Source organism: Leptonychotes weddellii, chromosome 2 (genome assembly GCF_054177405.1).
Source record: "Leptonychotes weddellii isolate Sample4059 chromosome 2, ASM5417740v2, whole genome shotgun sequence".
NCBI lineage: Eukaryota > Metazoa > Chordata > Mammalia > Carnivora > Phocidae > Leptonychotes > Leptonychotes weddellii.
Window position 1 is genome coordinate 113,153,871 of NC_138370.1, and position 15,611 is coordinate 113,169,481.

The following is a 15,611-nucleotide window of genomic DNA, read 5'->3' on the forward strand; positions in this document are numbered from 1 at the left end:
TTTTTTTTAAAGATTTTATTTATTTATTTGAGACAGAGAGAATGAGAGAGAGAGAGCACATGAGAGTGGGGAGGGTCAGAGGCAGAAGCAGGCTCCCTGCCGAGCAGGGAGCCCGATGCGGGACTCGATCCCGGGACTCCAGGATCATGACCTGAGCCGAAGGCAGTCGCTTAACCAACTGAGCCACCCAGGCGCCCTGTATGTGGAAATCTTAAAAAGTTGAACTCCTGGAAGCTAAGAGTATATTGGTGGTTGACAGGGGCTGGTAGAGGGAGACATGCAGAAGTGTGGTTAAGGGGTACAGAGTTTCAGTTTTGCAAGATAAGTTCTGGAGATCTAATATACAGCAATGTGAGGTTGGTCAGAGACATACTTTGACTGAAACACTGTGACCAGTAGGAGAAGGGTGGTTTCTTCTGTCTTCCCTTAAATTAAGGGAAAATGAATGCCAGACATGCAAAAAGGTTAGTCATCCACTTTGTGCTATAAGAGGCAAAAAAGATGAAATGCCCTTTACATATTAAGGTCAGGGATGGGGATTGGGACAAGCATATACGTAACTGGCACAAGCAACAAGTGATCCAGGTTATAATGTATGTGTGGAGCAGATAAGACAAGAAGAGTGGGCTGAAGGCCTTTGGATAGCAGAAATAAGAGTTTAAATTTGTTCTGGTAAGTGGAAGGAACTAAAACTTGTCAGGAAAGGAGTGACTTGCATTGGAGTTCTAAATTAGAAAATTTGACATTCGTGAGTTGGATAAACTGAAGGAGAGAAGAATCAGAAGAGGTTGTTTTGTTTCATCAATCTGTTCATTCAACAAGCATTTATTGAATGCCTGTTATGCAGCCAGGCAGTATTCTATGAGCTGAAGAAATAGCAGTGAATTAAAAAAAAAAAAAAAAAAAATCCCTGTTCTTATAGGGTTTGCCTTTAGGCCAGGGTATACAGTAAACAATTAAGGAAATTAATATGCCATCTGATGATAGATTCTGCAAGAAAATTAAACCATGATAAGGACTTGACATTAATGGTATATGAAAGAAGAGAGAGAAGTTCAGGGCACTGCTTTATATAGAAAAGTGAAGGGAGGTCCCTCTGAGCTAACATTTGACCAGAGATCAAATGATGTGGTGGAGCAAGGCATGGAAACTTCCGGGGCAAGAGAGCATTCCAGGCAGAGGGAACAGCAAATGAAAAGGTCCTGAGTCTCGCACTGGCTAGCTTGCCAATGACGGTAGATCACTATTCCAACCCCTCTGCACAGCAATAAAAAGTAGAGCTTTTCCAAGTCAAGACTATGAACGAAGAAAATATGGTGGGCTATATTATCAACGAAAAGCACAGATATTAAGATTATATCTGAAATCACCATAATAACATACAGACACCTAAACCAATCTTAAAGCAATAAATACTGTGGCAAAAATAAAGCAGATTAACAGTAACTGGGGAGGTTGTTTTTGATGAGAGCCTCTCCAAAGAGGTGACCGAGGAGCTATAAGAAACCCTGTATTGGATTGTAATATTAAGATCTAGTGTCCAAACACTAATGCTTAATGATGTATACAATGATCTTTGATTTAACCAGTTTTTGTGACAATTCCATGCTCATTCCTGTTTTAAGTTGAAATGACTTGCCATTTTCTGTAAAGCCATTTTTAATATACTTAAAAGACAATTAAGGTTATATGTGTGAATATTGTAGTTGCAGTTTACAATGTAAATGTAATAAGTTTAAAATATATCCAGGGTTTGATTACTTCTCACTTCCGTCAGTTCTGGTTCCCTGACCATGCCTAAGGATCACAGATTTCTTCCCAGAAGTATACATAGTGAAGGTCTAGAAAGTGCTATTTTCTTATTCAATTTGCTCTGTTTATTTGTGTAAAGATAACATCCTATTGCTTTTGAGTTTTAAGAAAACATCTTTTTTTTTACAGTCAAATTAAGATTCATTTTGCAGATAGAGATAAGTCACAGAGAGTTTTATGGCATTGTAAAGAGTGGTCTGTAATCAGCCAGTCTCATTAGTTGGGTTCTGGTTATGTGCAAAGTAGCACTGTTCTGTATGCTCTTTCCTATAGGAGGCCTCAGGCACAGGCTATTACCTCAACTTGTGATCGTATCAACATTGCCGTCTCAACTTGTGATCATATCAGTATTGTTCTCTGTCATCTGCTCTCCCTGTCACTAAATCTAACCAAATCACCTTACGGTTTGGACCCCAGCACACCAAATACAGCTGACAGCTACCTCCTTGTTATAATAGCTTCTTTGCAACCTACCCTCACCCACCATTATATTACTTAGGTTATAAGAAAATATATTATTATCGGATTCCTAATACCATAGAAATCCATCACATTTCTTTAATGGCTGGAAATTAATACTAATGGGATGGGAGATGTAGAAGTCGACATTGTTAATGTTTATTCATTTAACAAATATTAAATACCAACTAGATGCTGAGGATACGTTAATCAAATTCTTGACCTCATGAACCTCAAAGTCTGGGAGTGACAGACAAAGAAATATAAATAAAATTGTTAATTACAAATTTGAATAAGTACTGCGATTTTTAAAAAGCAGGTTAATAAGAGCACAGTCAGGGGCAGCCACCTGAGATGGGATTGTTAAAGAAGGTCTCTCTGAGGAGGTGACACAGGAGCTGAAGGATAAGAATGCAGCAGCTGTGCTAAAAAAAAAAAAAAAATGGTAGAAAGGCATTCCAGGAAGAGAAAACATAAAGGTTGAATACTTGAAGGTAGGAAGGGACTTGGAATAAAAGAAGGCTAATGTGACTGAGACATAGTGAGGGAGAGGGTAAATGGTATGAGATGGAGGTTAGAGAAGTAGGGAAGAGCTGGGTCAGGGCTGTGTAGGTTATGGCAAAGAGTTTAGATTTCAGTCCAGAAATAATGATAAGACCTTGATAGAGGAGTAACACTATCCCATTTACATATAAAAGCCTTGTAGAAGGTATAATGATTGAAATAATTTAAGTGAACAGTGATGGTTAGGACTGGGGTGGCTGTGTGCATACAAGTGAATGAATCCCAGTTTATTTTGGAGGTAGCACTGACTGCACTTGATGGTGGGTTTGATGTGGGTGGGAAAGGGAAGAATTAAGGTAGATTAAGACATTGGGTTGAGCAACTGTGTGCCATCTGTTAATCAGGGGAAGACTCAAGGACTGACAGATTTTTTTGCTGATAAAGTATAAGCTCAGGTTTGGACATACTAAGTTTAGAAGCTTATTAGACAGCCAAGTAGAGTTGCCAAGTAGGCAGTTAGATAAAAGTGATGTGAACTCAGGAGAAACATTAAAGACAAGTGGAATTTGGGAGTCATTAGTGTGTTGGTTGATTTAAAAGCCATGAAAGTGATTGAAATCATACTATTTGGGAAAGGAAGACTAATTTATATCAACTCTTGAGTCATTCCAACTTCAGCCATTTATTCAACATGTATTTATTGAGCTCTTACTCTACTAGGCACTTTTCTATGGCATTGTAGTCACAGTAGTGAGTAAAGGAAACCAATTATTTGCTTTCATAGAACTTCTATTTAGTTAATGATACAGAAAATAAACCAATAAGCAATAGATATATAACTTGATTGTATATATATAGTGGAGAAGCAGCAACGAAGGAGACTTTATGGAGTTGGTCAGTGAGATAGGAATTTTTTTTTTTTCCTACCAGTGATGTCCTGGCAGCTAATGGAAGAGAGTAGTTCAAGAATAACTAGTTACCTGGATCAGATGTTGCTAAGAACCTGAGTAAGACAGAGACTAAGCTGGGACAGTTTCATCTCTTTCTGCAGAGTGGTGATAAGAAACAAAACAAAACAGATTTGAGGGCTTTGAAAATAAGTAGAGATAGTGAGTGATGACAGCTGTTTTGAAGGAGTTAGCTATAAAGGAAAGCCAAGAAATGGACCATAACTAGTGGGAGAAATGAGATTAAGGAAGTTTTGTTTTAAAAACAAACCGAAAAGATACAATTCCAGAGCACGCTTGTGATTAATGGGAACGATCTAGTAGAGAGGGAATGAGGGGATAATTGAGGGAGGGAAATCCTTGAGAAAATAAGAGGAGATAAGATCCCCAGGAGTGGGGAATGTGTGGAGAGAATGGCTGATAGGATCAGCATCTTCTCTTTCATTGTAACTGGAGGGAAGGCAGAAAGGATGGAATGTTTGCAGATTTGATGGTGAGGCAGTGAGTAGCATCTATTCCAGTCTTCTGTTTTCCCAATGAGCTATGAAGTGAGAATGGATGGAAAGAGGTTTGAGAAAAGAGAAGACATGAAATGTCATGTTGGCGGGTGGAAAGTCAAGTTACTAAAGAAGTATAACAGAATTGCCATGCGTTAGAGAGGACTCACTCAAGATTTATGATAATAAATTTAACATAAAACAGTCAACTAATTCTGTACTTTTCCCCCAACCACTTTCATTTGCTTAATTCTCAGCACAGAGAAGGCATATAGCTGGATTTGTCCAAGGTTGTACTTTTTCCAGATGAATACAATGATTAGAAACAGGATGAAGAAAATTAAGTGTATTAGCAAAGGAATGAAGAATCATGAAATGTAAGCTGATTAAGGAGAGAACTGAAAACAGGAAGAATGCCCAGGGGATTGTGAAAGGTTAGAAAAGGGATATTACTCAATCATTTCGTTTACCCATTCACTTCAGCAGTTGAGCCCCTACTAGCTTCTAGTAGGGGCTCATGGTTCTAGCCTTGTGGATCTATTCATAAGCAAGACTGATCCGGTCCTCTCACAGAAGAGGGTGAGATGAACAAAGAATGAGAAACAGTATTTTCTTTTAATTTTTTTTTCTTAGTATGGTTGACCCACAATGTTAGTTTCAAGTGTACAACATAGTGATTCGACAAGTTTATACACTGTCCTATGTTCACCACAATTGTGGCTACCTCGTGTCCCCATACAACACTATTACAGTATCAATGACTGTATTCCTTATGCTGAGACTTTTACTCCATTCATTCCATAACCAGAAGCCTGTATCTCTCACGCCCCTTCCCCTATTTCACCCAACCACACACTCCCTCCCCTCTGGCAACCATCAGTTTTAGAATCAGTAAGTATTAAAGTCATATTTTGCTGATGGCTATGAAGAAATATAGAGTAGGGAGAGAGAGCGCATTAAGTGGGAGGGGAGAGCAGTAGCAATTTAGATAAGGTGTTCCAGGAAGGGAATCCTCTTTAGTGAAATTGAACAAAGACCTGGACGAAATGAGGAACAAGCCTGTGAATAACTGTGGGAGTAGTGTGCTCTGCTAAAGAAACATTGAGTACTTGTCCGTTTTTTCATGTCATTAGTAGTTGAATAGAAGGCCAACAAAGCTGTGATAAAGTATTTTTTCCTTCCCTACTGTATTTTTAAATGGTGTTTTCAGGATACCAAGGTGACACAGCTGGTTTAAGCAATTGGTTGTTGCACAAAAATCATTAGAGTGAGCAATCAATTAAGTCATTTAAGCAGATGAAGTGTTTAAATATAAATATACCCTGTAATCGGGTCTGATGTGTTTATCATTACCTTCTCCAGTGACTAGCATTGGAATGCCATACACGATAGCATTCAGTTAATACTTGTTGAGTGAATTTTTATGCCCACATACACTTTAATACTTAACAAACACAAATCATTCCCCCTTCAATCCTTTTCAAAGCAGTTCTAAAGGAGGAGTTCAAGCAAACTCAAGGTCTCTTCCTTTGCCCTGGGAGTGTGGGGATTTAAATGACTTATTAAAAAAAAAAAAGATATTAGTCATATGCCATAAGATAAACCTGCTTAAAATATACAATTTATTGTGTTTTAGAATGTTCACAAAGGGGGTGCCTGGGTGGCTCAGTCGGTTAAGCGACTGCCTTCGGCTCAGGTCATGATCCCAGGACCCTGGGATCGAGCCCCGCATCGGGCTCCCTGCTCGGCGGGAAGCCTGCTTCTCCCTCTCCCACTCCCCCTGCTTGTGTTCCATCTCTCGCTGTGTCTCTCTCTGTCAAATAAATAAATAAAATCTTTAAAAAAAAATGTTCACAAAGTTGTGCAACCATTACCTAATTCCAGAACATTTTTGTCACCCTAAAAAAAAACCCATACGGACTGGACCCATTAGGAATCCCTCCCCTCCCTCTAGCCTTTAGCCACCACTCTGTCACTATTTGCCTTATTCCAGACATTCAATATATACGTGGAATCACACAATATATGTCTATTTATATACACAATATATATGTCTGTTTATGTTTGGCTTTTTTCACTTAGCATGATATTTTCAAAGTTAATCTATGTTTAGCAGGTATCCATACTTCAGTCCTCTTTATAGCTGAGTAATATTCCATTGTGAGTTATACCATATTTCCTTTATCCATTCATTGTTTCATAGACATTTGGGTTGTTTCCACCTTTTGGCTGTTATAAATAATGCTGCTATGACTATTTGTCTACAAGTTTTTGTTTGGACCTTTGTTTTTAATTCTCTTAAATATATACCCACCAGTGTAAATGGCTTTATAAAGGTATAACTGTAAAAAAGTTTTACCTTAAAAATGTTTCTCACTTGGGCGCCTGGGTGGCTCAGATGGTTAAGCATCTGCCTTCGGCTCAGGTCATGATCCCAGGGTCCTGGGATCGAGTCCTGCATCAGGCTCCCTGCTCAGCGGGAAGCCTGCTTCTCCCTCTGCCTCTCTCTCTCTCTCTCTGTCTCTCATGAATAAATAAATAAAATCTTAAAAAAAAAAGTTTCTCACTTAACTCCATAATATATCTGTCTTAAAAAAATACATGAAATTATTTCCAGTTACTTATTTAAGCTACTAGTGGAATGTATTAATTTTTCTCCAGAAATTTGAGTAACATTAGCCCTGCAGGAGATGTTCCCTCTGTGGCCCCGGAGCCCCCTGGGTAGACACCAGCACTTTGCAGCAGTCTCATGGGGCATTGGGAATGCAACTCTGAACAGGTCGTGGGTTACCTTTTTGTCAACAAATATTGCTTCTTCTTGAAAGAATCCGAAAATCTTGAAATTTAAGACCCAGAAAAGTTTCTTGGAGCTCACCTAATCCAGTGCCTTTGTTTTAGAAATCTTTGAACCAAGGGATGTCCAAAAGGTTGAAATGCCTGCCTAAGTTCCTATAGCTGGTTGGTTAGAGAACCAGGATGAGAAGTCAGATCTCTTGACTGCCACTTCAGTGCCCTGACTACCAAATTTTACTTAATCTCTGTTGTCTGAATGTAACGTCCTAAAACAAAAAATAAACATAATTCATCTAAGTGGCATTTTCAGATAAAAGTTTACAGAAAAGGTTTTCAAAGTTTTATAGGGAAAAGCTAGCTATCAACCTTGTACTCATTGATTCACAGGGACAGGGTGGGGGAGATAAGAGTAATAAAGAAACACTGTCCCTTTTAGCCTATGCATAAGGAAGAAAGAATTGTAGGCATTTGTAAACACTCAGACAATCATAAACAAAGGTCAGCGATTCCTGTTAGCTTCCCTTGAGAGTCAGCCTTTTTTCTTCTCATCACATTCTAACATTTACATCCCAGTAGTTTTAAAAGGGGGTATAAGGATTAAGCATAATTATATTATCCAGTGTGGTCAAATTACGCAATAGATTATACAGTTAATCACTTGGATCTCCTGAATGTCATGCTGGATATAGTTTATCCCTCTCACAGTGAGTCAGAAGTGGGAATGGGTTCATTCACTATTTCCAGTAAGCAGCTTACCGCCAGCAGGTGTTATGACTTGTGGGAAAGGGTAGGACTGGAATGCAGGCTTATTTGGAGAGCTCAGAAATGTACCCTTGGGTCCTTCCATAGAGCTGTACGTGAGGCCACAGGCAGCTGGGAGTGTTGGCAGTCCCACAGCTACCCCCAGCTTAGAGGAGGCTCTTGATCCCCTCCGAGTCTGGTCACATTTCTCCCTAGCACAAAGCTAGGAACAGGTGCAACGTACAGCCTTATGGTCCAGGCACGGGTCTCAGCTCTGCCACTCTCTCTGTGATCTTGGGCACATCACCTCAGATGTCCTCAAGTCCCCATCTGTAAAATTAGAGGAGCGGGGCAGACTAGCTGATTTTTAAAAACTCTTTTGGTTTTAAAATGTTATGGCTCTACAACCTAGTGGCTTAAGATGTCAAGTGTATTGGATATTGGAGATATCATTTAAAGGTGATATGAGTTCATAAGTTTACACAGAGCTATCTTTGAGTCCCGTGTGATGTTGGGCAAGTTAGTTAACTTCTGTAGATTTTATGTTATCCTTAAAAGGGGAATGAATGATGATAATAGTACCTAATCCTAATAGGGCTATGGAGGGGGCAAAAATGACATTAATGCAAAGACTTTAGCATAGTGCCTCATACATCCCAAGATTCAGTAAGTATTTTTTAGTAGCAAGTAGTAGTAGTATTTTCTTTAGGGACATTTTATCCTAATAATATACTGTTCTCTTTAGAAATAAAGAAGTTTCAGCAAAATTTAGTAATATTGTAAAGTATTTGACTAAAATATTGTTTAAAAGACTATAATTAATTAACCCTTAGGTAAATGGGGGGAAAAAATCCATGATTTAGATAATGCAGTGATGGATGGTGGGCAGCTTCACTGTAGTAGGTAAAAAATAAGGGAAGAAATGTGATACAGAGGTCAAGGTTATAGAGCAAGTGAAAGAAATTGAACTTACTTTCTCCTTAGTTTTATTGTTGTCTGTAATCTTCCTTATATATATTTATCTCTCTTAATTTGGCAATGAAATCACTTATGGAAAATTTATCCAAATTAGTGGCTATTGGTAAGTGAGGCCCTACATTGTATTTTTAAAAATGAGATTATTGTTTTTATTTATCATGTAAAAAGAAATAGTAAATGCCTTCTTGTAATTTCTGCTAGCTTTGCAAGTACTATTTTTGTGTGAACCAAGGACTGAAGCTTAGTAATTTTGGAAACAAATACTCAGATACTTTTCCTCAGTTAGGATGTTTGTATGAAACTATCACTATTCAATAGTGGTTTGCTAAACTATTTGAAGGAATTTGTTTAAGAAAAAGTATTTACATAATCAGAACCCATTTGTAAAAAGTGGTAGGAAAAGGAAACTCTAAGTTTGGTGGTTGATATCTTGGAGAATTAACTACCTAATTCTCTAAAGAAGAGGGGGGGCTGTCTGTGGTTGTGTAAGTGACAGAGTGTAGATGAGATTCTCAACAGTCATCTCTGAATATATATGTTCTGTGTGTCCCATACCTACTCCATCACCATCTTACCTTACTTCACTGTTGTAGGTGAAAAATAAGAAAGGAATTATTTTGATTCCTCATGACAAATGTCAGTCACTCTGATATAAATAGTTCAATCCAGAAATGCCTTGTCTCCCATAAAAATTGCTTTTTACTGCATTGTAATTTCCAGTTAGGGTAATGTTCTTTGGTTTCTAATATTTCTTTTATACTTCTTTTATAGGAGGCCAGTTGTAAGAACGCGTTACCTAACATCCTTGTAACAAAAGACTTAGAAAGAGACATGCAAAAACCATCTCTAAAAACCAGGGTAAGTTGTCTACTCCTTTGGGCTACCATGAGAAACATTTAGCAGGGCTCTTGATGTTCTCATGCTTCCATGCTCTGTTTCTTGCATTTCCCTCAGCCTTTATCTTTGTTTTTATTTCTGGACCTGGCTGCTTAAAAAGCACTTTTTATTTAGTACATTTAATCCAAAGTGATGTTCATCCCCAAATTTTCAAGACAATCCTCTTACATGACAGTGATATTTTTTAGTACAGGGTTTTGCTTCTACTAAATCAGAATTGTTTGCCGCCTACATCATAGGAAGTAGTCGAATATAGTAGATCTTCCCTTGGTTGCTTTGGGGGTAAAATACAATGTCCAACTATAATTTCTCTTTTTCAAAATAGAAATCACTTTATTGATTTTTCATAATTATAAAAATACATAATTGAGTAAATTTTAACCAGGAAGAAATAAGATCATATATATGACAGAATAGAGTCTAATGTGTAAAATTTTGTTTTCCTTATTAAGAAAAATCTAAAATCTACATAATTGTTTTGTCAGTGAAAAGAAAAACCCCTTTAACCCAAAATATGTCATGGAAATTTCTTTGATCATTTGTTTGTCCAACCAGAGAAGTTATTGCATTAATTTTAGAGTTCCTTTCCTAATCTTTAATCTTTTAAGTAGACGTTCTCCTATTTACTTGGATATATAGAATATTCCTAACTGGCCACCATGACATTTATAGAGTTATTGTTTTTCCCCATTCTGGGGGGAAAAAAAAAAAAAGTTCAGCAAATTTTCCTGAGTCCATTGTTGGCAAAATTTAAAAGAATTCTAATCTCTGATTTTAATTGCAAGTTACCGTAAAAATAATTCTGTAAAAGGTAAATCAAGTGAAGTATTGAGTTAATTGTTTAGTGTCTTGATTACAGTAAGTCGGGTTTATTTTTAAAAGAAATAAAAAAACCCTTTTTTATAAAACCTATTCCACCCTGATTTTTTTCCTGGAAAATTATTCAAACTACCCAGCATGCTTTCCTTTTCAAATACAATCTACTTTTTGTATCTTTTTCTCTGAAATATTTGTGTCTACAAACTTATATATAATTAAGTCAAATGTATTATAGAAATTTTGTTTATTGTGAATTAATAAAAATTCAGTGTGAAAAAATACACTCGTAAACAAATACCTTGAAAAGGGTAGGATTGGAGGGAAATCATTAAGTAGCATTTACTTATTAATTCCATATATTAGTGTAACTACCTTTATGTGAAGAGACCCTAGATGAATCACTTCCTAAATAAAGATAAACTCAAAACCTGTCATAAAAGTTGTTTGACGGGATTGTATTACTCTTATGAAATTAATCCTACTTGGAATTTTTCAGGTATGTATGGAATCAATAATGTGCATTTATCATCCCCTATCAGTCTAACTGTATGATTCATGAACAAACTAATGCAATAGAGAAATTACTTCATTAGTTAAGCTTTGGTTTTTAATTTAAGCTTCTCTGTGGCCTTACATAAGCAAGTTTACATTTACATGAACAAACTAAGCTCTGCTTAGTTTATGGGTGATTAAAATCCTTGTAATTCAAATCCCAGATAGGAGGCAGAGCGTGTGAGCTATAAGAGATTATAAAGCACTAACTCTTTCACCAGGATTTTATCTTAAGATCTTTTTTCCTCCAGATGATCTTTGAAGGCTAAAGCTGAGAACATCTTCAAAATATGGTTGATGTGTCCTTTCTAGAGTGACTGAGTGAGCTATGAGAATGATGTGTATCCTTGGTATTAATGTTACTCCATTTGGCCTGCATAGCTGTCTTTCTCAGATATCTCTAGTTACAGCTGTATTTGCCTTGGACAGCTAAGTATTTGTGATCCCTATATGGCTAGAGATGTAAAATGGTAATCCAGAAATGGCATATGTCCATTGACTCTGGAGATGTCTCTCTAGTCTAAGCCATCTGTCCCCATCTGTGTTCCCTCTGCCAGTTGTCACTGTTCTTAGGCAATAGGAAGGATTATATTTCTCTTCCTTAGGTAGGAAAGCCACTTCTTGATTTGAGTCCAAACTAAAAAAAAAAAAAAAAAAAAAAGGATACCTCCATTTCACAGTGCCATGATGCTTCCTGGATGAGCAAGGATCACCAGCCCTGGTAGCTCAAGGACATATTCATATAACCATTTCATGTCCAATACCAATACTGTGTAGAGGATGTATGCAAACAAATAATTGGAATAGATGATAAAGAAGAGAAGATCAAATAGATTTATAAAGAGGTATAGAATATAGAAAGGCACAGCTCCATATGACCTAATACACTTAAGACTGGAGAAGACAGTCTTGTTTCTACCAAACACAGGTGCTCTAAACAAGCCTCACAACCCATATTCATTGATCACAGTATAAACCCAGAATAGGATTCAGGGAACTGATGGTAGACAGTTATTTTCCTTCTCTCTTCCGTTGGGGTATGCTCTGGACTTCCTAGTGTAGTCGCTGTGTTCTTGACCTCAGCAAAAAATTCAAGGTCAGGTCATTGTATGAGAATGAATATCAGATTCATTCAGTGCTAGGATGAAGGTATAAAATAAAAGGTTATGTGTTTTCCTTCCTGGCTTTTATCAGTGGATAAAACTGTGCTGATAAAAATTTAAATTACAAGCACATAATAGTTTTAGTTAGTCATTGGATTCTCAACATTTTATAGAGGTTTCCTTTATTTATTTTTTTTAAGATTTTATTTATTTATTTGACAGAGAGAGACACAGCGAGAGAGGGAACACAAGCAGGGGGAGTGGGAGAGGGAGAAACAGGCTTCCCTCAGAGCAGGGAGCCCAATGTGGGGCTCGATCCCAGGGTCCTGGGATCATGACCTGAGCCGAAGGCAGACGCTTAACGACTGAGCCACCCAGGCGCCCCTAGAGGTTTCCTTTAATATACAAAGTTATATTAACTATAAAATGTGTGATAAGGATAATGCAGTTATCAAATACACTGTTTTGTAATAGAAGCAACTGTTAAATTATTTTTCTTTCAAAGGTTAATGGTTTCATGGATCATGAATTGTTTATGGAGATTTTCTTCAATAATGAGAATAGTTGGGGCACCTGGGTGGCTCAGTCGTTAAGCATCTGCCTTCGGCTCAGGTCATGATCCCCGGGCCCTGGGATCCAGCCCAGCATTGGGCTCCCTGCTCAGCAGGAAGCCTGCTTCTCCCTCTCCCACTCCCCCTGCTTGTGTTCCCTCTCTCGCTGTGTCTCTCTCTCTGTCAAATAAATGAATAAAATCTTAAAAAATATAATAATTATGAGGGGCACCTGGGTGGCTCAGTTGTTAAGCGTCTGCCTTCGGCTCAGGTCATGGTCCCAGGGTCCTGGGATGGAGCCCCGCATCGGGCTCCCTGGTCCTCGGGAAGCCTGCTTCTCCCTCTCCCACTCCCCCTGCTTGTGTTCCCTCTCTCGCTGTGTCTCTCTCTCTGTCAAATAAATAAAATCTTTAAAAAAAAATGAATTTAAACTGAATTGATAGAGCCATTTCATGAGAATTGGTATTCCATTCATGACCCTCATAGAACTCTCCACTTGCTCATGACCTCTTTAATGTCTTTTAATTTTTTTTAAATGTAATTTTCTTCTTAAATGTCCTAGGTAGCCCACATTTTGTAGATATTATAAGTGAAATACTTATGATGTCTTCAAACTTTGTTGCTGATATTTAATGTTGTAACTAATTTTTATTGTTGTCTTTTATATTTAGAAGCCTTGCCAAATTCTCATTAGTTCTAATATTTTGTTGATCACTTCTCTTTGATTTCCTTTGTAGACAGTCAGTCATATCATCTGGAAATAATGAGCCTGTTTACTTTTTTGCATGCCTTTAATTATTTAATTTCTTTTTTCTTGTACTATGTTCTGAAGGTTAAATAGAAATGGCAATAGCACGCCTTCTTGAATTCCTTCCTGATTTTAAGGGGAAGTTTCTACATTTGACTTTTAAGTATCATCATGGCATATTTCTTTTTCTTACTTTTTTTTTGAAATTTTTTCACAATGCCAGGCACATAACAGACCTTCAATAAAGACTTGAAAATGAACAAATTAATTGCTTTTGTTAGTGTCAGCATGTTTTCATTATAGGTCTTTCTTCACACATACACTTAATTAGGTTTATAATATTTGCTGTGTTTGTTAGATAGGCTCTGTAAGCTTAAGGAGGTTCCCTTCTATTTATAGTTTGTTTAGAATTTTTATCTTGTGTGAAAGTTAAATTTTAGCAAATATTTTCTTTTGTGTCTATAAAGATAATTGCATGGTTTTTCCCATTTATTCTTTTCTTGTCGGGGGAGATATACTGAAAATTTTTCTAAACTTAAACTAATCATGCATCACTGGAACAAATCAGTTCTGAAGCTGATCTTGGTACAAATTTTTTTTAAACATTTTTTTTAAAGATTTTATTTATTTAAGAGAGAGTGTGTGAGAGAGAGAGAGATCACGAGCAAGGAGGAGGGATAGAGGGAGAAGCAGACTCCCTGGCTGTGCAGGAATCCTAATGGGGGGCTCCATCCCAGGACCCTGGGATCATGACCAGAGCTGAAGACAGACGCTTAACTGACCGCCACCCAGGTGCCCTTGGTACATATTTTTACATACCTTGCCAGTTTTGGATAGCTGCTATTTTGTTTAGTATTTTTGCATCTATGTTTTATCTGCTTTTGGTGTAAAGGTTTTGCTGTTCTAACAAAATGAGGTGAGGAGAGTCTTTTCTAATCTCTGAAATAGTTAAGATCAGGATTATCAGTTCCTTCAATATTTGGCAGACTGTACCTATAAAACTGTCTGGGCCTGGTGAGATTTATTGGTTAATTTAAATTTTGTTTTTTCAATTTGTTTATTTAATTTTTAATTTAATTTTTATTTTAAATATTGTTTTTAAAATTTGTTTTGGCGAGTTGATTTTTAACTACTGATTCAGTATCTTTAATGCTCCTATTCATGTTTTCTGTTTTTTCTGAATTAGTTTTGATGTTATATTTTCTGGAATATTACTATTTTACCTAAATTTACCAGAATAAAGTATTTCAGTGTTTCCTCTTACTTTTAAAATCTTTATTTTATCTGTAGTTATAAACTTTTTTTCATTTCTAATATTATCTTTTGGGACCTTTTTTCCTGTTTGCTCTTGATAGGCTTGCCAGAGACTTTATTAGTCTTTGCAATGAACCAGATTTTAGTTTTGTTGATCCTCTGTTGTATCATAATTTTCTATTTCATTGATCTCTTATTTTTCCTTCCTTTCTTCTTTGTATCTATTATTCGTAAGGTAGATCTTTTTTTCTGATGTCTGTCAACTTTTCCTCCATAACCATATATTGTAAATATGTTTTTTGTGTGGTTTGATACTGAAGCTTGATGATCTGTTCTTTTGAGTGTATTTGCTCTGTTTACTAAAAGCCTTCTTTGATGTGTTGAGTGTCCTTTATTATATTCGAGCACTCTTTTCTAGGATCATGTCATTTCCTTCCTTCCTTCCTTTTTGTGTGTTTTGTTTTGTTTTATTTTGTTTTTGGTAATATTTTCCCAATGCCAGACACGTAGTGAACCATTGATAAATACTTGAGAATGAACAAATGAATTAATCAATTTTCTCTCTTACTCTATATGAAAGCAATGAGTGTGTGTGTGGTTATGGGAAATTTGCTTTTGTAAGAAACTAGTCAAATTTAGTACATTTTTTCATTTGGAATGGGTTCAATAACCATTAAACACATAATTATATCTGGAATTTAAGACTTTGAGTTTTTTATGTATCTTTTCCTGATTTAATCTCTCTTGAGCTTTTCTTAAAATAATTTTCCATCTGCTTTTTCTGCCCCCATATGCTTGTATGTATGAATATATGTTTATTTTACTAGATAGAAAATGCTTTGTATCTTGCCATCTCCCTGATAGGTGTTGGATGATAACATTCCCTGTTTATTTTTTGCCTCTTCCTTTATCTTAGGAAATCACTTTGCAAAGCTATCCCTTCAGTGCCTAGCAGC

At 36.7% G+C, this 15,611-nt stretch overlaps 1 protein-coding gene across 1 annotated transcript in view; it reads left to right on the top strand.

The window, feature by feature from the left end:
* LOC145720163 (protein FAM13A-like) overlaps positions 1-9,895 on the top strand; it is a 166,275-nt gene extending 156,380 nt beyond the window's left edge. Inside the window, exon 6 of the mRNA XM_081812179.1 lies at positions 9,503-9,895. Within this exon, the coding sequence (XP_081668305.1) occupies positions 9,503-9,631 (129 nt within the window). The 3' untranslated portion in view covers positions 9,632-9,895. The remainder of the gene's footprint in view (positions 1-9,502) is intronic.
* Positions 9,896-15,611: the final 5,716 nt, after the last annotated feature.